Source organism: Sceloporus occidentalis, unplaced genomic scaffold (genome assembly GCF_023333645.1).
Source record: "Sceloporus occidentalis isolate IW3139 unplaced genomic scaffold, rSceOcc1.0.p SCAF_5, whole genome shotgun sequence".
Taxonomy (NCBI): Eukaryota; Metazoa; Chordata; class Lepidosauria; order Squamata; family Phrynosomatidae; genus Sceloporus; species Sceloporus occidentalis.
The window spans coordinates 37,560,095-37,583,013 of record NW_028316985.1 but is presented as its reverse complement, the minus strand read 5'-3'; the positions used below and the strand labels follow the sequence as shown (position 1 = coordinate 37,583,013).

At 39.1% G+C, this 22,919-nt stretch overlaps 1 protein-coding gene across 2 annotated transcripts; it reads left to right on the top strand.

Moving 5' to 3' along the window:
• Positions 1-1,164: 1,164 nt before the first annotated feature.
• PHF5A (PHD finger protein 5A) lies at positions 1,165-17,498 on the top strand. Of its 2 annotated transcripts, XM_089523710.1 has the most exons (4): positions 1,165-1,263; positions 6,422-6,445; positions 11,774-11,940; positions 16,977-17,498. In XM_089523710.1, exons 1-4 carry the CDS (start codon positions 1,212-1,214, stop codon positions 17,064-17,066), a joined length of 333 nt encoding a protein of 110 aa, XP_089379836.1. In that variant the 5' UTR covers positions 1,165-1,211; the 3' UTR covers positions 17,067-17,498. The 2 variants fall into 2 exon arrangements, with proteins under 2 accessions (XP_089379836.1, XP_089379837.1); XM_089523711.1 differs by lacking the exons at positions 1,165-1,263; positions 6,422-6,445 and adding an exon at positions 8,305-9,310.
• The last annotated feature ends 5,421 nt before the right edge of the window (positions 17,499-22,919 follow it).

Sequence of the window (22,919 nt, the reverse complement as noted above, 5' to 3'; positions counted from 1 at the left end):
CATAACTATAGAGCACAGCAGTACAAAAGTAGTAGAGTGACCCATCTCCCTTTATTTGTTGAAATGTTTCTGTTAAAACATATGGGGCAGCCATAGAAGTCCAAAACACACTGCAATAATGATAATAATAAGAAGAATGTTTCTGTTCCAGGGACAGTTATAAAAGTCCAAAACACACTGCAGGAATAATAATAATAGTAATTTTATTTATAGCCCGCCTCTCTCAAAAGACAATAAAAACATCAACAACATATACATACATAATTAAAAATCACACAATCCCTTTACCCCCCCATTATAAAACTAAACAACAACATTATGAAATATATATATATTAAATTAATTAAATAAACATAATTAATAAACTCCCGTTTGAGGCTGCTTTAACTGTCCTGCTAGGGAATTCTGGGGACTGTAGTTTTGTGAGACAATTAAACCTTCTCTGACAGAAAGAGCGCTGGTGTCACAATAAACTACAATTCCCAGGATTCCCCAGCACAGAGCCAGGGCAATTAAAGCTGTCCCAAAGTGGATTATTCCTGCAGTCTGCACGGCATAAGAGTCTAACCCAGTGGCCCCCAAACTGTGCTCTTTTAATTCAAAGATTTAGTCTGTAGAATCAGTACATGGAGAGATCTTGCAGCACCTTTGAGGCTGACTGAAGAAAGAAATGGGCAGCATGAGCTTTCCTACACTTCAGCCTACTTCCTCAGATGCATTTGGACTGAAGTCCATGAAAGCTCATGCTGCCAATGTCTTTCTTTAATCTCAAAGGTGCTACAAGAGCTCTCTATATGCTGTGCTTTTAGTTTTGGACTTCAGCTCCCAGAATCCCAGGCTATTAACCAACATGGCTGAGGCTTCTGGGAGATGAAGTCCAAAATCCTTAAAGGCCGCTTTAATGAGTCTATGGTGCCAAAAACGACCGTTGGGTGGGAGGGGCGGAGTCTCTCGGGTCCTGGAAGAAACATAGAGCACATACCAGCCACTGAATGGGTTTATTTCTTTCAGTTTTAAAAACAATGCGGGTAGAAGAGGAAAAAATGACAGGCTATTTCTTTGCAGGCTATTAGATCTGGTAAACGAGGAGGGAAAATATTTATTATTATTATTATTATTATTATTATTATTGCGTGGAGGGCCTCCATCTGCTTCCAGGACCTACGCAAGGGGTCAAAGGTCGCTGGCGCGAGGCGGCCAGGCAGAGAGGCATGGCGAAGCACCATCCGGATCTGATCTTTTGCCGCAAACAGGCGGGAGTCGGTGAGGCCAGGGCCCTTAACCTCTCTCTCTTTCCTCCGTCGGCTCAGGGACCGAAACGTGTGGAGAAAGTGGACAAAGGGTGCATCCACATTGCACAGATAATGCGACTTGGCAGCACTTTAACTGCCAAGGAAGGAATGCTGGGATTTGTAGTTTTTTGGAGGCACCAGCGCTCCTTGGCAGAAAAGGCTAAAGACCATCGTCGTCGTCGTCGTCGTTGTTGTTACTGCTTGCCTTCAGGTTGTTTCCGATTTATATCATGGGATTTTCTTGGCAGGTTTCTTCAGAGAGATTTTTGCCATGAAGCTGAGAGAGTGTGACTTATTGCCCAAGGTCACCCCAGCGGGTTTCATGGCCGAGCTAGGATTCAAACCCTGGTCCTCCAGAGTCATAGTCCAATGCATAGTCCAATGAAGTGGATGGGGGACACCTGGCTGAACGAGAGACTTATACGTGTGAAAGGGATCTGGGAGTCCAAGTAGACCACAAGTTGAACATGAGTCAACAGTGCGATGCAGCAGCTAACAAGGCCAATGCGATTTTAGGCTGCATCAATAGAGTATAGTGTCTAGATCAAGAAAAGTAATAGTGCCACTCTATTCTGCTCTGGTCAGGCCCCACCTAGAATATTGTGTCCAGTTCTGGGCGCCACAATTCAGAAAGGACATTGAGAAACTGGAGCATGTCCAAAGGAGGGAGACTAAAATGATGAAGGGTCTGGAAACCGTGTCCTATGAGGAACGACTCAGGGAGCTGGGGATGTTTAGCCTGGAGAAAAGAAGGTTAAGAGGTGATATGATAGCCCTGTTTAAATATTTGAAGGGATGTCATATTGAGGAGGGACCTGGAACAATGGATGCAAGCTACAGGAAAAGAGATTCCACCTCAACATTAGGAGGAACTTCCTGACAGTAAGGGCTGTTCGACAGTGGAACACACTCCCTCGGAGTGTAGTGGAGTCCCCTTCCTTGGAGGTCTTTAAGCAGAGGCTGGATGGCCATCTGTTGGGGATGCTTTGATTGAGAGTTCCTGCATGGCAGAATGGGGTTGGGCTGGATGGCCCTTGTGGTCTCTTCTATGATTCTATGCTCAAACCACTACACCACGTTGGTTCTCTAAAGACTGTGCAAAATTACAAATCCCAGGATTGCGTAGGATGTGCATTTCATTTCATTGGACCAACTGCATTATTTCTGCAGTGTAGATGCACTCTTGGACAGCAACCAAAAAAACACTTGTCAGATTTTAAGGTGACTACCATGAAACAGTATGGTGTAGTGGTTTGAATAGTGGACCACAACTCAGGGTACCAGGGTTCAAATCCCAGCTCAGCCATGGTAACCCAAGTCACACTCTCTCAGCCTCAGGGGAAGGCAATGGCAAACATCCTCTGAAGAAACTTACCAAGAAAACCCCATGACGTAAGTCAGATATGACTTACTGAAGGCACACTGGAGTGCTCTAACAGAGAAGGCAAAAGACATTGTAAAACTACAAATCCCAAGATTCCATAGGACAGGGCTACTGCCCTTAAAGTGATATCCAACTGCATTATTTCTACAGTGTAGATGCACCCAGGTGAGCCAGCATAACGAAGTTGTTTGAACCCTAGACTGAGACTCAGGAGACCAGAGTTTGCTTCCCAGCTCAGCCACGAAACCTACTGGATGACCTTGGGCAAGTCACACTTTCTCAGTGTCAGGGAAAGGCAGTGAGATACCTCTGAACAAATCTTGCCGAGAAACCCCTTGTGCCTCAGGGTCTGCATAAGTTGGAAATGTCTTGAAGGCACACAACAACAGGTGCGCCCAGAGAGAGCTTCATTCCTCTTCTCCTGTAGCACTGGAACTTGGGAATTCACCAAGATATCCGAGTTTTGGTTCAGAGCAAGCAAACAGTGGCACTGTTAGATTATTTTTACACTTCTCGGTGTCTTACTGTCCAAAATGTTCACCTCCTTGCTGCCTTTGGGAGCCTTCCTTCTACTGAGTGGGGCTGAAAAATCCAGGGTCCCAATCAGTAGAAAGAGGGCTCCCAGGGGCAGCAGGGAAGTTGTACTGTGATGGAGCCTGGCTGATAATCAATGGAAGCAGCACCAATGTAGTATTAACTCTTGGGATTCATTGCTCCCTGAAATGGCAGTGAGAACTGGCTTAGTATGGGTTGAAAAGAATATTAAATTATGACACAGAAAGGAAGAGAGTTGCTGTCTTTGTGCCAGAGGCATCGGAACAAGCAGCAATCTATGGGGATTTGTTGTGGGCATCTCCTTTGTATAACTAGTTATCCCCTAATGGCCTTTCTTTCCTCAAGCTGACAGCTGGCTCTTAGTTTAAAGGATGATTAATTATTCCACACAATTGGTATCTCTGAAGTAACATTAAATGCAGCTCAACACAATACACTGTTTGCCTTTCAGCTATTGTGAGTACTCTGGGTGGAAAACTGAGGCCAGGCTGCTATGTCAGCTGAGTTGGTTCAGATTATTCAGATATTGCTATAATGTGTTAGAACATGATATCCAATACATAACATCTGTTCAGTCTTGGATCTGAGATAGTTGGAAAAAATCTCTGCCAGAAACCATGGAGAGCCTCTTACAGTCAAGCTCTTGTTTAAAAAAGATCACCTGTCTAACTCAGAATGCTATTTTTAGAATGAAAAAATGAGTCAGAACACTTAAGATATCAACAGAATATCAGCGAAAGTACTGAATCTATCCATTTTGACCATTCTTTATGATTTGTCATCAGGGATTCAAAACACACTGCAGAAATAATCCAGTTTGAGATGCCTTTAACTGCCCTGGCTCAATGCTAGAGAATTCTGGGGATGGTAGTTTATTGTTGTACCAGTGCTATCTCTAACAGAGAAGGCTAAATGTCTCACAAAACGACTTTTACCAGGATTCCCTAGCATTAAGCTAGGACAGTTAAAGTGGTCTCAAACTGGTTTATTTCTGCAGTGTGTTTTGGGCCATGGACTACATCTGTTCAATAACTAAAGCCCTTTCCACAAAAAAACAAATCTTCACTCTTAATCAAAGTTGTAATTTGCCACTTGCACTTTCCTTTTATTAGTTTGTTTATTCTTGTGTATCAAGCATTACTGTATAAGTGAATTTATATGATTAATAAAATGAAAGTTAAAATAAATTCTAAAAAATTGACATGCCAGAGCCATCCAGAATTGAGCAATGGTAGAAGGATGGGTTCCCTAGTGCCATCCTACTACTACTCAGTTATGGAAAACTCCACGTCTTATTTAATTATTTTATATCTCACCTTTCTCCTGATATGTGTCCCAAGGAGGCTTACAAAAAGGTTAAACCTTACTGAAAGGTTAAGGCGCAGTTAAAAATCTGATGATAAAAAAGCCTTTAATAAGGTATGGTATTAAAATACCACTAATTTAAAACGGTATAAGTCACTCAATGTCTGTCTAAATAAAATGACCTTTTCGTGCTGGGGAAAGGAGACCAAAGAGGAGACCAGCCTATCCACCTCTAGAAGAGAATTTCACAGCCTGGGGGCAGCCACCAAGAAGTCTTCTTGTATGTATCTTCACCAGACAGGCCTGTGACATAAGTGGGACTGAGAGAAAGCCTTTCTGTCTTAAAAGACAGTCTGGCCCCAAGTCATATAAGGCTTAATTGGTCATAACCAGCATTTTGAGTTATGCCCAGAAATGAAACAGTGAGACTATTTCATGAAAGGAGGTGCATGTTCCCTATAACCAGCCCTGGTCATCAGCTTGACTGTACCATTTTAGACTTGCTGCAGTTTCCAAACAGCTACACCCAAGCTGAGATTTCAGAGGGAGTATAACCCATCTGGCACAGGCTAAGTCTCTAGTAATCTTAAAATTAACTTTCCAAGATCTGGTCTAACAGTAAGAAACACATGTTCTCACCTAAGTCATATGATTGCACAATTGTGGACTTTGACCAGTCTCAGTGTTCACATCAAATTTTAGTGTGTGCAGATATGTGAGGCTCAAACATAATGCAAGCAAATAGACCTTTTTGTATGATTTTGTAATTCAGTGCTGTTAACTGGCTTTGGAAAATAGTTTTGGCTATAACATTTGCTGCTATATTGGGATAGAGGTAGTTGCTGTAGTGAGAACTAGAGTGGGTAGTGGTTTGAGCATCAGACTACGTCTCTGGAGACCAGGGTTCAAATTCCTGCCCAGCCATGGAAACCCACTGGTTGACCTTGGTAAAGTCATTCTTAGCCTAAGAGAAAGGCAAAGGCAAACCCCCTCTGAGCAGATTTTGCCATGATAGGGTCGCCATAAGTCAGGAACAGCTTGAAGGCACATAACAACAAAGTTGCTGTAGTAGCAATAATTTTGAAAAACAGTCTTCTTTATCATAACAGCTCCTATCACATAAGGGACTGACTTTTGGCCTCCTGCCCTCTCCTTTACGTTCAGCGGTTGTTTTATGAGCTTACCTGAGTCTGCGTCACTGCTGACCTGTGACGAACATGAAGCATCAGGCTTTGCTATTGTTTGGTAGATTTTTTAAAAAATAATGGTAGTGCTTTCTTTGTCTTGGCTTCGAAATAAGTATTAGGTTTTTAATGTAAGTTATTTTGAAAATGACACTCTTTCATCTGGACAAATATAAATTTGGCAAGCGGGGAAAAGATAATGTTATTTTAAACTGTTTGCTTTGGATATAGTCCTGTTGACATTTACAGTGTATGGGTATGGTTGCGGTCTTAAGTGCGCATACCTGGAAACAAGTTCCACTGTTTGAACCTAATGACAACAGTTAAAGCAAGCTTAAATGTTTGTGAATGGCTTGTGCAGGACCATAAACAACCAAATCTACCAACCTACTTCCTGCTCACTAGTTGAAATTGGTTGGATTAATGTCTGATTAAACATGAATAGAGTTAAGATGTAAGCAATGCCTGAGATTATTCCTAGAATATCAAAAGTTAAGGTTTTATTAAAATAGTTTCTACAAGTTTTGCTTTGCTTTTAAGCCATTGTTGGCTAAGTCTCAGTGCATCTCTATAAATACATCAAAATAATATTGAAGGGTTAAAAGGGATTGTTGAAATAATACGTGGGAAATGCTTCGAACATACAGGTTCCATATGAATGATAAGTACCTTTATATTCTCTCCTTCTTTTCCTTATGCAGCTATTGGACGACTGTGTGAAAAATGTGAGTATAACTTCTTGTATAAACTATGTCTTATGTATTGCATGTGTATTCTTCCATATAACTTAAAGTATTTAAACAAAGTCAGGCCTTGCTAAATTAATTGCTTTGAAAAGAGGTAGAATGCATGTTCACACAGGGTGACCAGATGTACTCATGGCAACTGTGGACATGGCACCACAAGATGTAGGACATTACCAAATAAAAGCTAAAAACGTTCATATAAATAATAATCCATACTTCTGAGTCATGCTCAAAATGGAGGACATTTTGAAATTCCTCTTGTCAGAAGGTTGAAATAGAGGGCATGTCCTGGAAAAGGAGGACGTCTGGTCACCCTGTGCTCACACAACCAACTGTTTTTCTTATGTTTATGGTTATATTTCTTTGTATACATTTGATTTGTTAATGAAATTACTTTATTAATCTTTTTTTTAATTATCTACGTATATGTGTGTTCCTTCCTTCTGGCAGACAGACTACCCATAAGCTTGCGAATCTTCAGCTTTTGGTCTAAATCAACAGACATTGGTAACTAGATAATAGTTTTTTAAAATTCATACAGGCTGCATCCACACTGCAGAAATAATCTAATTTGACAGCACTTTAGCTGCCTTGACTCAGTGCTATGGAATTCTGGGATCTATAGTTTTGTAAGACGTTTAGCTTTCTCTTTCAGAGAGCTCTGGGACCAAAACAAACTACAATTTCCAGAATTCCATAGCACTGAGCTGTGGCAGTTAAAATGATGTGACACTGAATGCAGTGCATATGCAGCCTAAGTCTGAATGTACAACAAATTACAAAACACTTTGCAGTCTAAAAGGAAAAGACAAAAGAGAGGGAAGGAGCTGCATTAAAGAACATGGACATCCATAGGATTTCCACAAATCCACCCGCCTGGAGCTCCTTGAAGTCTTGTTTTTGTAGTATCAGAGTTTAGGAGTTCTGTCTGAATCAGTACACAGGATTCTGTCTTTCTGCCTGTTTTCTGCATCTTTTGGAGCAGGAACGGCAGCTATTAGCTATTCCTCTAGGATGAGCAGATGTACATGCAGTAGCATCACAGTGCTCAATTCACAAATCAATAGTATTAAACTTTATTAGAGCTATCCATCCCACTCTTAAAAAGGTCAAAAGTGATACGCTAGCATTGTCCTGACCTTTCTCCTAATTGAAAACACTGTCACAGAAGGCCTGCAGCTTGCAAAGTTAAAGCCTCCTTGTATCCAGCCAGCAATGTTCTCATTGCTATACAGCACAACTGAGGAACCTATAAGTCTATAGACATTGGGTTCCAGATCTCCTCTGCCCCTGCCAAGCTGGCCAATAGTGAGAGATGATGGCAGTAGTACTTTGTCAACATATGGAGACCTTCTGGTTTCCCTGTTAATCACAGACATGGAAATGGTCTGATTCCTGCTCATCTATTGCATCTTGAAACAAAAATATGACAGAAGTGGAGGAATAGCATAGACCTTGACAACAACATAGAAGACACGTGTGTAGAAAGGATAGTGTTCTGCATATGTAGGAATGTATTGGGAAGGTATGGGGGTTTTAAATGCTGCTACTGCAGCAACGTGTGCTGCCTTTCCAACCTGAAAAAGATGCAGAAGAAATAGGGCAAGTTACTTCACACTGGAACAAGATACTTTTTTCAGCCCAAGGCAGAAAGTTGCAGAGAAAGGCAGGAGAAACCTCTGAGCTCATGTTTGCCCCAGGGCCAACAGACTCTTTTGCCACAGAAATTAGAAAAAGATGCTTTTCCCCTCTTCCTTGAAACTAGAAACCTAGTAGAACTAGTAAGAACTGTGAGAGGGGAAATATTCACTCAGGAAAATATCTTAAAAGGATAGTGGGATTTTTTTTTTCCAGTTGGTAAAAGGTGGATATGGGAGCTTTTTCAGTTGGTAAAAGAAGCCATTTAAGCCCCTTAACAGTATGAAGTGCAGTTTACACATTAGAGAGGATGAAGATGAGAGGAACCAAGGAACTAGTCATGGACTGTGAAACTTCATGTATAGATTATTGACATGGATATATTCCTGACTGCAGTGCTTGTTACTGAAATCTTTTGGCTATTTGCTGCCTCCTTGATTTTTATTACATCGTTTGAAAGCTGCCTTTGTTACTTTCAAAATGTGCATACAGCAAATTTACCCTTTTTGCATTTCCCGATGACTAAATTAACACAGCTTAAAATGTTACAGATAGCCAGCATGTAGTGTTTTGAGTGTTGTACTACAGCTCTGGAAACCAGGGTTTGAATCCTTGCTCAGCCTTGGAAACCCACTGGGGGATTAGAGAGTGACAAAGGCAACCCCGTCCTGAGCAAATCTTGCCAAGCAAACCTTCTGGCAGATTCTCCTTAACGTCACCATGAACTGAAAATCACTTGAATGCATACAACAACGATAACAAAATGTCAAATCCCTTTCAAGAATGTTTTGAAGCTTGTAGTGGAAAGATAAGACACTCCTAAATTCTGGGTTGCTTATCCAGGATTGCCTCTCAGGGCTGGCAAGATGGGGAAATCAACACAAATTAATGGTACCTGGCAGTCGGGAAGGTGAGACCAGGCCTGACTATGTTGCATATGTTTTTGACGTTCTCAACAGTGTCATTGTTTGTCAATTGTTTTTTATATCCATTGTAAAATTGCTGAGAAAAGGTCCACCATCCATCCCAATTGCCACCGCTGTGGCCTCAGAAGGCGAGAAGAACAGACAGGCACAGCTCCATTGCGCCTATGTCCCAGCAGCTGTGGAAAGGCCTTCCCTCCATCCTCAGAAGGAAAGAAGAGTAGGCAGTACCTGCTGGCCTTAATGCCATACTCCATTGCCAACCCCTTTTTCTTCTTAGATTGTAAGCCTGGGGGCAGGAAGCTGTCAAACTAATAATTTATATCTCACTTTGGAAGTCTTTTAGGCTGAAGGGTAGGAAATAAATACTGTAAACAAATAAAATGAAACTAATGAATTTGGACGAAAATACAATACATATAAAATCTGAAATCACATGTAAAGATTTTTAGCCAGTCTAGCAGGGAATCAAAACTACAGCTGGGCAGACCAGGAAAGGAAGGCAAATTCTTCAGGTGTTGCTCCTGCAGATGCCAGCCTGACCATGGTAATAAAGGTGGAAAGTCCTCCAGCCAAGCCAGGCTCCAGGCTACTACAGATCCTAGACATCCCTGTTTCTCCACCACCATACTAAATGTTTGTTTCAGTCTCCCCACTTTGCCCCCCCCCATTCTTATTGTGAGGAGCATCTGGAGAAAAGGTTCCCAAACTTTGGTCCTCCAAATGTTTTGGACTTCAGCTCCCAGAATTTCTGACTGCCGAGCAAGCTGTCTAGGGCTTCAGGGAGTTGAAGTCTAAAACACCCGGAGGATGAAAAATTTGGGTATCACTGATCTGGAGTATCTTCACAGGAAGCTGAGGAGAGAGAGGATCACAAGACAAGCCCCTTCGTGTGATTCATCCCCTTCATGAACATCCAGAACCCCTCTTCTCACTCAGCCCGAAACCAACACTTTGGCCTGAAGTTACTAATCTGGCCATTTCCTGCCTTTTGCATAGATCTGCTGCTAGTGAAAACTGTAGGACCTGCCTGGGGAAAAAAATTCACCAAGGCCCCAAAACATTTGTGCAGCCCTGTTGCCACTTTCTGAAAAGATGGGGATAATCAGGAAGTGGAAATTAGTCAGGAGACTTTGTTAAGGTCTGATAAAATGAATCTGTAAATGACAGCATTTATTATGGAGAAGCAGACTGGCCTCTTTGAATAAACTGTGTTTTGAAACAAACGAATCAGTTTGAGTTGACTGAAGATATGAATATTTCAGCAGGAGTCAGCAAATTGTAGCTGGCTGGATTTAGTAATCATTTTTTCTAGCCAGATGTGAAGCCCAGTCCTGCCACAATACTGCTGTATGCGCAACAATAAAAAATATTGGTTCAAAAAGTAAGTTTTATATGCTGAACTGTGTTCATAAAAGGAAAACTGTTGTACAATGTTAATCTTTTCATTTTTTATAAAACTGAAAACTAGATTCATTGTATACAGTATGGCACAGAGGCCTCTCTTCTCTGCTTGCACAAAAGGAATTCACAGCATTTATGTCTTGGAGCAAACATTAGAAGTTCACTTTATGTTAATAAAGAGAACAACAACAGACAGGGGGGAAAGACCATCAAACCAGTTTTCCAAGATGTTCAAGAAGGCAATAACTTTCCGTTTCTTCAGTGACCTTTCTAAGCATATTTCTTGTGCACCAGTTGTTTGCCTTAGCCTGGAGCTGGTGAAAGTCGTTTATGTCCATACTTAATGGACTCCAGACTTTGCAGTAAAATATCAATAGTCTACCTTCTGCTCTTAAAATGGGACACAAACTCAGTGATTAAAAAGTGTGCTCAATGAAAGGAATATGCAAAAACAGGCATATTGGAAGCTGTCAGACCCAAAAGAATAGATTCAGAGTGGCACTCCAGATCAGTCTGGTTTTGTTTGGGACTGGTCTGAGCATTCAGTGGGTGCAGCACAAACATTTACAGGTAACCTAAAAATTGTCCATTGGAACATAACATACCTGTTCATACAAGTTTTACTTCACATTTGAGGTTTAAGGTAAAATATAAAGTAACAAAAAGCTCCGTGGTTACCACCACCCCAACTATATAGACAACACACAACTCCATGTGTTCAGGCCATGCTTGTGAAAGGAACAATGGAGGTTTTGCCTCCTGACGCCATCAGAAACAAGTATGAGAAATGCAGGGCCTTGAAAATGTTTTTAAAAATAAACCATGAGAAAAGAAGCCAATATGAAGGAAGAAACAAGTGATCAAAAATTAAGGAAGTTGTAAAACAAAAAGAGAAAACTATAAAAATTGTAGCCTTATATCATTAATCCCACTCTAGCTTCTAATTTGATTTTTTTTCTTTTTATTACAAGTTTGAACCTAGGTTTTGCAATCTGGTTTCAGTTAAGCCATTTTTTTACAAAGATTATGCAGTTAAATATCAATATTCATGTAATGTTTAATAAAGTGCTTAATAAAACCATTATTAATGTAAGGGCAGTGTGTGTAAACTTGAGGTTTACATATGACTGAAAACATGGGGTCATTTTTTAATGGTGGTCAAGGTTGCCATAAGTTAGAAATGTCTTGAAGGCACACAACATTGTCTGCTCCAAAGCAAGTCCCACTGACTTTTGAATCACGTTCTTTAGGCAATCTAATGTATTGTATTTCTTCTGTTTTTGGAAATAGTATCTTGTCTGTATCTTTTCTCTCTGCTAAAATCTGTGTACTTCATTTGCAGGTGATGGCAAGTGTGTTATTTGTGACTCTTATGTACGACCCTGCACACTGGTGCGTATATGTGACGAGTGCAACTACGGCTCTTACCAAGGGCGCTGTGTGATATGTGGAGGTCCAGGAGTGTCTGATGCCTATTATTGTAAAGAATGCACCATCCAGGAAAAAGATGTAAGATTATATTCCCTTTTGACTCTTAAAAAAGTTATCACATATCATTAAGGCTTACTGCTGATTAGCGTACTGAATGAATATTCAAGATACTTGGATGCTGGCGTTTGCTATATCTATACTTTCCACCTTTCCAAAAAAGTCAATATATATACCCCTCTTTTCACAGTACCTTGAAATGATCACAGTTCTATTTTCCAAAAACGTATGGTTGCAATCTCATAGATGAGATTTACTTACACATTAGGTGGAGTCATGGAATTTTTCCAAAAAGAAATCCTGTTGAATAAGTGGTATAGTAGCTTAGTGTCTTTTGTAATACAATTATATTCTTAAATACAATAAGTTATAGATATAGGAATATTGCCACATTTTAAGCTACAGATGTTGTTTGAATTGCTTCACATTTCACCTAAAGCAGTGTATTAAATGGGCAGCATTTAATAGCATAAGGCTAGAGTTGGTGTTTGTATTAGACATCCCTTAAAGTCAAAGCAAATTCAGGTTATTCAGCATTTCACCACAGAAGTGTAATTATATGAAAAGCAACTTGGTTCTGGATGGGAGCATGACAGTCTGTTTACAGAGATATAGAGACAACTTGGTTTGCATTTTGAGATGAAAGTAACAGAAATCAAGAGAGCATGAAGCCTGACAGTGGGGTAAGTGGCAATTAATTTGTATCAGTAAGAGTGACAATTTAAGTATATGGGTTGAAAATGAGAACCAGTGTGGTGTAATTGTTTCAGTGTTGGACTAGGACTCTGGAGACCAGGGTTCAGATCCTTGTTTGACCATGGAAACCCACTGGGTGATGTTGGACAAGTCACACTCTCTCAGCACCAGACAAAGGCCTCTGAACAAATCTTGCCAAGAAAACCCCATGATAGGGTCACCTTAGTGTTGCCATAAGTCAGAAATGACTTGAAAGCACACAACAACAGGCAGGGTTGGGGAAGAAATAGTTTTAAGAATAAAGATTTGTAAAATTCCTCCAGGCTGTTTCAGCATTCACATATATCACATCACATCATTATTTGCACTTGAAACGCTGCTATTCAAACGTGCTGCCCTTGAAATGCCATGAAATAATGTTCATGAATCAAATGTAGGCAAGCTAATTCTCTTCATATACTTTGGACTATAACTCTATCAGCCTCAGCTACCATGGTCAGTGGGCAGGGATTATGTAACTGAAAGCATCCAGAGAGCAGCAGGTTGGAAGGTCTCCCCTAGGTTTTTGTTATGTTGTGTGTGCTGAATGCATATCTGAATGCATCTCAGCCAAAAGGAAGTACAAGACCTTCTGGACAATCGAGGAAAATGGGCTAGTTGCCAGTCGGTTCTTATAGTGAGAATGCAGTACAACTTTGATAATAAACATAATAAAGAGAAGGAGGAGGAGTTGGTAATCTTCAAATCAGACAGGTGCTGCAACCAGGACGTGTTAGAGTAAGGGTAGAGAAAGTGCAGCTTGTAGGTAATATGTGCCTTCACAGGGTCCCCAGGATCCTTAAAAACATTTGTGGGGGAAAACATTTTTAAAACATTTTTAAAAGGCATGTGGGCAATTTTCCTATTTTCTGCACCCAGAGGTCTTTTTTCTGTTAGGAAGATGACAGCTGCCCACTCTTGCCTTAGAATATAATCAGATATGCATTTTGGGCCAGATTCTTTCCACTTTAAAACTTAGGGGGGTGTTTGGTTGTTTAAGTAAACACACTAAAGGTTCCACAGTGTCCTCCAGAAAATACGAATCAAATACTAAACAATAAATCAATAGAACTAAAAATAAAAACCAGAAATGAAATACTAAACAATGTGGAAATATGCATTGGTCTCCTTATGTTAAAATGTTGTGGGATGGAAATATTTCATCTGCTGATTCACAGGATTGTGAATAGAAAAGAATTCAACAAGCAGATTCCTCCAGTTGTTCTTGTACCTCCATCTCCCCATCACAGCTGATGCTGGAAAAGCTGGTGGTACTAACCCTGCATCTAATCTGCCCTGGCATGTTCAACTGCAACTGCTCTTCTGCTTGCTTGGTTCTTTATTGCTTTATAGTTTCTGAACAAGCAATAACCTTTGGCAGTACTTTTATTTTCAGTGCTATATTTCAAATGTTTTAAAACTGTTTTAAATTAATATTGTTATTTTAATAAAACATCTTATTTAATTGTTATTTAATTTTTATTATCATGGTTGTCTCTTAGCTGAATTTTGTTTTAATATGTCTTAGATTCTATACTGGGAGACAGGTGGGATATAAATTAATTAAATAAATAAACCATTTATAGCTGATGTGATAAATCCTGTATCTAATGTTCTGTACTATGTATATACACATACACTCACACACCATTTCCAAATTATTGTTGACGACATTTATTTTTGTAATATACACCAAACATTCTTGCTTGCTGATAGCTTTCAGTTGCATCCATGATTTCTTCTTCTGTACTTTATCATGTCTTTCTTTCGCCAGCACCCTAATGGTGATATAAGCAAGTGTAACTGTGATTTAAGGGGCCAGCGTGGTTTAACGCTTTGAGCTCTGGACTAGGACATGGGAGACCAGGGTTCCAGCTCAGCCATGGAGACCCCACTGGGTGACCTTGGGCAAGTCACACTCTCTCAGTCTCAGAAGATGGTAATAGTATACCACTCTAAACAAAACTTGCCAAGAAAACCCTGCAATAGTCAGAAATAACTCGAAGGCACACAGCAACAATTTGGATATACAACTTCATACACTTTTTTCTTACCTTGCAGAAGGCAGTATCAGGTACCTTCTTCAACAAGTCCCCCATCCTGTTCCGCAACAATAGCTGCAAGCTGGCAGGCACAGCGCTGTGCCCCTGGCCATTGATTGACTGTGGAGGCTCACCCAGGCTCATTCTGTATGCTTTTGAGCATTCAGGAACAAGGGAGCAGCATTATGCTAGGGAACTCTTCTTTCTTCCCCACATGCAGCTAGAATAAACCTAGGTGCACAACTGCAGTTGAGCAATGGTTGGGGAAACAGCATTGCACACAGCAGCCCCCGTTGTTGCACACTAGGGGAAGGAGCCAGGCAAAGGGGGGAACCTTTGCAGGCTCCTGTGAGTGTGCTGGTAAATCCATGAGCATGATGTGGCATCCTTAACTCCATCTAATAGCAATTGCAACAGAAACACAGTATACTGTTTGGGCATTGTTCTTTCTCTGACATTCGGCTCCTGAAGAATAGCAATGCAGTCTCAGGAGTTCTTTTTAAAAATTGTCTAACCTGTTTTTGTGATTGCAGCTGAATCGAGGAGCAAATGATACCAAGGGGTTGCTGGGGGGCCAGAATATAGAAATCTATGGAAATGTTGTTTCTGATTCTTCATAGGGAGTGTTGCATGTACTAGAATCTAAAACTAAGATCAACTAGTGTACCAATAATGCCATCTTAAAGGCATTACTTTTATTTTAAAGTAGTATTTTTTAATGAACTGCTCTCCCAAAAGAAAAACAATTACTGTATGCTATTATGTTCATCCACATAAAATTTGACTCCTCGAGGAGTTCAGTTGTTATTATTTTGTCCTTTGTTTTTTATTTATGATTTTTTTCTAACCATTTCAGTAGTTAAGAGAAGTATGAAAATATGCAGGTAGCATGTGCATAAAACTGGATTAAAAATAAGAGTATAAAATCCTTACAAGTAGGGCTTATGAAAGCTGTGTCACTTTGTTCTGTAGAGTTCTCTACCTTAATAGCTGAATAGCCATTTACTGCAGAAGCTTTACTGTATGCATATTAGAGTCTGGATTCAACATTTTGTCATGTCTCTTGTTGGTTTCATGTCCTTTTCTGTATCCTTCAGTATGTGCCTGCTTGTCTTCTCTTTTACTTCCTCAGTCTTTGCAAATAATGCTTCAAAATCTGCAGAGCCCCATACTGGGAGATCACACTGTTCAAATAATGCAGTTTTATGCAAATGTAAATAACTTTCTGAGAGGAGAAATTGAATTGCAGTGTCATGCTAAGATTGTGCAGTCAGAAGTTCAATGGTATCTACTTGGAAGCATTCAAGATTATATTTAAGATTGGAGCCTTAGTTGCAGGATAGTACCTAACTCTATGCTTAACTTCAAATGGGAGAATGTTTAGCCATATTTCCAACAATGTCATATTTGTTTTGAAAAGTGCAGTTCTTTCGTGGGCGCAGACTATAATAAACACATTCATGATAAATAGCTGTAGGAAAGCTATTATCGTAAAATTTAATATATTGTTATACCATGTCCATTTTATAAAGAACCAAATCATTCTTTAATCATTTCCAGAGTAAACAAATTCTTTATCAGTTGGTAAATTATATTTGTTTATAGCGAAGATGGGAGTATGTCGGGATAAATGTTTTATTCCAATGTGCAATATGCTGAAAGTGATGTGTAGGAGACTTTTTCTCTTTTATTAACAAGGAAGTGGTTTTTAACCTTTTTAATTATTACATTTTAATCTTTGAAATGTCGTCATAGTTGGAAGAATTTATGATAATTTTTGTGCTCTTTAATATGTTTCTTTTTAAGCGTTTCCTTCATCTATTCCAGTTGTTTTATCTTTACAACTAATTGCCACAAAGGAATTATACTTGTAGATTTTTCTAAACTCTCTTGGGCATTTTAATAAAAACAGTATTTTAAGAACTTTGTTTCTCTTCTTTGCTTTGGCCTAAATCCAAATGCTAGTCCCAGCTGAACAAAACTCATTGGATCAATAGGAATTTGTTAAGTCAACACATAATGCAAGTTCCATTGATTTAGTGGGGCTCCTTTAGTTGGAACATACTGTTGGATTTAGGCTTTTGCTTATTTTATTTCCAATACCCCCCCCCCCCACCAAATGGCCCCTATTTTTTCCCATAAGTCTTCTTAGCCAACATTTGTATTACAATTAGGTAAATATACTAATCGGTTTCCCATTCACTCTGTACTACAGTTCATATGAGAAACCCATTAGGGTTGCCCTTATTATAATCTACTCTCCTTTCTTTTCCATTTCAGCGAGATGGCTGTCCCAAAATTGTCAATCTGGGCAGCTCAAAAACAGATCTCTTCTATGAGCGAAAGAAATATGGCTTCAAGAAAAGGTGATCCCACCTTCACCATGGCGCACCTGCAGAAGACTAGGAGAATTGCTACAATATCTTTGCATTACAGTTTTACTGTAAAGCAGTTAGCTTTTTCTTGTTTTATTTTCAGTCTTTACAGTTTGTAGAAAAACTATTATCTACAATGGAATATGGAAATTACTGGTTTGCAAGTCTTTCCTCAGCAGTAGCTAATGTGACTGAAGGGTGCCAGTATTGCCATTATATCTGTCACAGAAGAAAATAGTTAAGATTTCAGCCCCCCATTACTTCCAGTTCATACCTTGTTAAACAAACAACCTTAATTTCTTTTGACTGATGCCTTTAACTGTGAGTTATGACCAGTCCTATGTTTTCCCTGAAAGAATAACCTGTCAAAGTTCTATGTCTTTGTGGATTATGCATCAATAAAATTTTATAGTGTTTTTTGGCATAAGATCTTGTCTCTGTTTCTCTGCAAACTATTTTTTCTGGCCTTTTGTTGCTAGAGCTGTTCAGGAAAACAAACAAAGGATATAGTTTAATGCCTTCCATATTTGAAGTGAGAAACTTTAAAGAACTGTACTTGGCATTGCCCTGACTTGTGTTTCTTGCAACAGTGCCACATGGTTATGCTATAAATGTTTGCTTACTTCTGAAAGTATCTAGCTGCCACTTGAGATTTACCCAGTTTTGTTTCAGCGTGGTTGTCCTCCTGGAACTAGTTCAGCAGCAAAAAAATAATATCTTGTTGCTAGTACAAAGGCCCACAGGAAGCAGGTTATAAAAAGATGGGTGTTGCCATGCCTAGACTATTCTTTCCATTCCATAAATGGCAATGCTGTGACCTGTAATTACTAGGTTCCAGATCACATGCAGATGTTGAATACAAGTTGTAGTCCCTGTAGAAAAGCAATTTGGGTGAAGAAAGCAGTGTGGCAATAACATGGACTTTTAACTACCAAGCGGCCACATGGTAAAAAGCACTTATTAATGGAACAGGTTCAGCCAGGGAGGTAACAAGTTTCTTATGTACTCCTAATCCTGGGCCTCTGTCTTTTCTTCAAAGATTTCTGAAGTTGACCTCATTTACTTCCAAAGTATATTGATTGCCTGTTAAGCAAAACATTGATCTAGGATTGCAGCATAGAGGTGATTAACATGACTCCTGTACTTGTTCCAAATGTTTATTTTGAAATTTGAATTTGCAGTATCAGTTGCCCAATATTTCTGCTCTTCCTCGAATTTAAAAAAAAGGTGACTTTAAAATACTAATAACACTAGAAAGTTGTTACTAAAGTGCTGCAGACCAATCGGATCTGTGGCTTTCATTTTTGAAATGCTCTTAAGACTCAAATAGTACAGACCTTTACATCCAGTCATGCTGCACATTCAAATGCAATTTAGGATTTTTCTTCTTCTTCTGTCTTGACACTTTTTAGAGGATAAGTGCTGTTGAATCTTACTTAAACCTGAGAAAGGAAATATATATGGTATGGAATGACAAAAAGAATGTGCAGGAAAAGACAAGAAGAGTGAAGGGGCAGGATGAAAAGCATTTGAGAATATGATTTCAGTATTCAATATTGCCTCATTTAAATCTGCTGTTTGCCGCCTTGAGTCCCTATATTGGGAGAAAGGCAGGATAGACCGTAAGAAAATAATAATAATAATTTTGGTTCATTAGATTCAGAATGGACTATCTGATGGGAAAATAAATTACATTTCCATTAATGCTAACTTAGTATTATGTATCTGGCTTCTAGTTAGCACCAGTATCTTATGTGTAGTGCTAGTGTGTGTAAAGCTTAAGATTCTAGAAAACATGGCAATGAAAAATAAGTTGTTCATACAGAAAAGAGTTGGTTCTAAATACCACACCATTTTTTTATTATTGGTGCTCCAAGCAGAATTCATCCCACCATTTGTGTGTGATAGTCGTCTACATGATCAATATACTTGCTTTGTCTGCCTTCCTGGAACTGCACATGAGGGCCGGGTATAAGGTCCTTGGCAGGCCACAATACTGTGGCTGGTGAGTTCTTTCAACATATAAGTTGTGCCAACCTTTTTGATATTTCTCCTGGGAAATCAATGTTACTGTGCTGTGATGCATGCTACTTTAAAGTTAACGACCCCAGCACTTCAGTAGATTGAGAACCACTGATGTATATAGCCACAAATGGCATAGACCCCCTTTTCTTCCATTTTAAAATTTAAATATTCTAAAAGATTTATTGGCCAGTTCAGCCTCTGGAGAGAATGGTCTCTTTGCAGTAAAAGAGCTCAGTCCAAAACCTAGTCGCTACATTTCAACCTTTTTTCTTTCTTGGATTGCAAAAAGCCTATGTTGTAGGACTGTGTACAATATAGATGAAGGTAACAAAAATAGTATAATTTGAATGCCGCTATGATAATAATACAAACTGGTAAATTTTAAAATCAAATTATGTAATTCTAACAAAATGCCTGTCATGATAGGTAGACTCTTACCTGGAAGCAGAAAGTTAACAAATTGAAACTTAATCCAGACGAGACAAAGGTGCTCCTGCTCAGTTGGAAGGCAGAGAACAGGGATCTATTCTAGGATGCCTTTCTTCATCACAATTAAATGTAGCAGCACTAGATAATGAACATGGATGGACTGACCATCATTTTCAGTGTTTTTCTATTATCTGCCTGTCAAAGATTATGCAAATACTAAATAAATTCCTGGATTTGTTTAGAAGAAGGAGAGCATTTTGAAACCTCAGCCAGCTCTATTTTATCATCTTAATTTATGTTTAATAATGCCCCACTATTTTTGGACTGAAATTAGACATGTGACAAATGAGAGATTTTTTTTTATTATAAGCTAATATAAGCTATTATATTAAAGAATTGGAACTAGAAGGTCAAGGAAGAAAGTGCTAAGGTTGGATTAATACTGAACACGAAGGAAAAAGAAAATGACCATAGAATCATAAGAGTTGGAAGAGTCACAAGGGCCATCCAGTCCAACCCCATGTATGGAAGATCTACAAGAATTCACCCTATCCAACGAGACAACTGAAACAGTTAAAGAGTTAAAATATTGGTTCAAATAGTTATCATAACTGAAACAGCAGTTAAGAAATCAGAAGACTAGGGCTGGGAAGGGTACCTATGGACAGGATCATAATGTAAAGACATAACTCTAAACACTAAAGTGAGAATAGTCCAAGTCATTGTATTCCCCATCCTAATGTACAGGTGCGAGATCTGATAGAAGGAAAATCAATTTATTTGTAATGTGGTGCTGGAGAAAAGTACTGAGAATACTGTGAACAGTGAAGAAGACAAATAAATGGGTTCTAGCACAGATCAAGACTGAACTCTCTGGAAACCAAGATGACTAAATTGAAGCTGCTGTGCTTCGCCACATCATGAGGAAAAATAAATAATGAGAAAAGACAATGATGCTAGGGAAAGTGGAAGGCAGTAGAAAGAGAGGAAGATCATATGCCAGATGGTTAGACTTGATCACAGAGGACATGGGCCAGGGCCTGAAGGACCTGAGCAGAGAGACTGAGAACAGAGGGTCTTGGAGAGGTCTAATTCACAGGGTTGCCATGAGTCTAAGTCAGTTTGAGAGCAATTAACAACAACAATTAAATACTTGCTGTTTCTTGCCATTACAGTCTGACTAATTGTCTTGACAAAGATCCTATAACATATTTTGGACAACAAGAGTTTTTTTGTAATGAGATCACCTTTTACCTGTTTTACATTGGTATTATAGAATAGTTTATATACAAAGTGTTCTCTTTTAATGATGATGATGATAATAATAGCATAATTTCCTCATGGTTTCTCATCATAATTAAAAGAGAACTGTTGGGTGGAAAATGTTCGGTTAAAAATGTTGCCAGTGAATCCAGAACCTATTTTCTGAAGATATTCCCTGTACAAGCCACTACAGGGAGGATGGGCGTTTTCAAGAGGTGTGACATACTCTTGTACAGTTCTCACTCATCTCAAAGGAGCTTATACAAGACACATTTTGTAGAAAACCTGCACCACAGATCGTGATCTAAGGCGTTGTCAGTTTATAGCTTTTAAATTAATCTTGTTTTAAAAAACGTTATTACATCCTGCAGTAATTCATTGTTCTCCAATAGGTGAACATCTGGCTGAATTATACAAGAAGAAAATTTCCCCACTATTTACCTCGGCCAAGAAAGGAGTCATAATAACTTAGTTAGGAGTAGGTCATGTGAGGAGACATGGAAGGGCCCATAATAACCCATTAGTAATTACTTGAATCATTCAGTCACATGCCTGGCATAATAATCTTTCTGAACTTTAAATGTAGCCCATGTAAAATAGATGTGGGCAGATATAACTCAGATCCTTTCTCTTATAGATTTTTCAGGTGTTGCCCTATGAAGCTTCAATGTATCAAGAAGGCAAATTGTCTAATCCAGGGATGGGCAGAAGATAGATCTGGACCTACTTGTAAATCTTGTATAGATTGATAGTGGATCCACAAGGATGTCTAGCTCCCAGTAGGCCTAACAGCAACAAAATAACTCCCACTTTAATTCAAAGATACAGCCGTGTTAATCTATAAAGTCAGTATGTAGAGAGATCTTGTAGCACCTTTGAGACTAATTGAAAGATAGAAGTTGGCAGCATGAGCTTTCGCAGACTTAAGTCTACTTCCTCAGCAAATGCATCTGAAGTTTACGAAAAGTCATGCTGCGAACTTCTTTCTTTCAGTTAGTCTCAAAGGTACTCCCACTTTAAGTTATACTGTTGAAATATAGAAAGTTTATGGTAACCTGGAGAGGAGTTTTGAATGGCAAGATTATGAGAGTCATTACAAACTCCTAGGCTTAGAATACAGTGGGCCCTTGATATTCGCTGGGTTTTGGTTCCAGGACCCCCAAAGGATATGGAAATCCATGGTTGTTCAAATCCCATTAAATGCAATGGATAATAAAATAGTGTCCTTATATAAAATGGCAAAATCAAGGTTTTATTTTGGGAATTTATATATATTTAAAACATTTTCAAGCCATAGATGCTTAAAGCTGTGGATAAGGAATCTGTGGATACAGAGGACCAGCTATACTTTACTTTTCCGCCAGACTCTAATTGGTAGATTTCTAGACTCCAGAAAAAAAGTGGATCTCCTAAACTGAAATCTGACCAAATTAATTTGGGAGGGAGCTTCAGGGAAGACATAGAGACATAACAATTGTAAAATATATGTAAATACATATAAGGCTTCCCTTTAAGGATCCAATCAAGGACATCGTTATGAAGTTTTTAATGCCCCAGCTGGAGTTGTGGGGTTTTTTTGGCCAGATTTGGCCCAGAAAACATACTCTGGGGATGGAAGTAGGGAGAACAAACACTGCATCTCTCTCTTTACAACATCCATACCACTATGGCAATCTATGCTAGAGGCTTAAATTGGATGATTGTTTGGGATGAATAAATCTTCCCCTTTGAGACTGCTTGTGTTTTGTACCTTCATGGTGCTTTAATAAGTGCTTCATGGTCAACTGTTTCCTCACTTGCAAGTCAGGAAAGAACTAATTTCCTCAGGGTGTAAGTGTCAACAAGTAATGTGAAGGTAAGGAATCCTGGGTGATGACCAAGTGCTAATTATGCCCATTATAGACTGACTAGTTTTTCCTGGTATTAAAACATCACAGCAAAATCAATATAGTACAAGGGTGTTTTTCTCTTGTGTCTCCTATATCTGGTTGATTCAGTAGGTGTCATTTGATGCAGTATTAGTTAAATGTTCAGGAGTGCCTACATTAATTCACACCAGGCATTCTTTTTATGTATGTCTTAGAATGACTAAGACAAAAATAGTTGAATTTCTTTGTCGTTGTCATGTGCC

Coding starts and splice junctions, on each gene's coding strand:
- PHF5A (XM_089523710.1), top strand. CDS start 1,212: ATGGCGAAGCACCATCCGGATCTGATCTTTTGCCGCAAACAGGCGGGA. Junction 1,264..6,421: donor CCGCAAACAGGCGGGAGTCG/GTGAGGCCAGGG, acceptor TTCCTTATGCAG/CTATTGGACGACTGTGTGAA. Junction 11,941..16,976: donor GCACCATCCAGGAAAAAGAT/GTAAGATTATAT, acceptor TTTCCATTTCAG/CGAGATGGCTGTCCCAAAAT.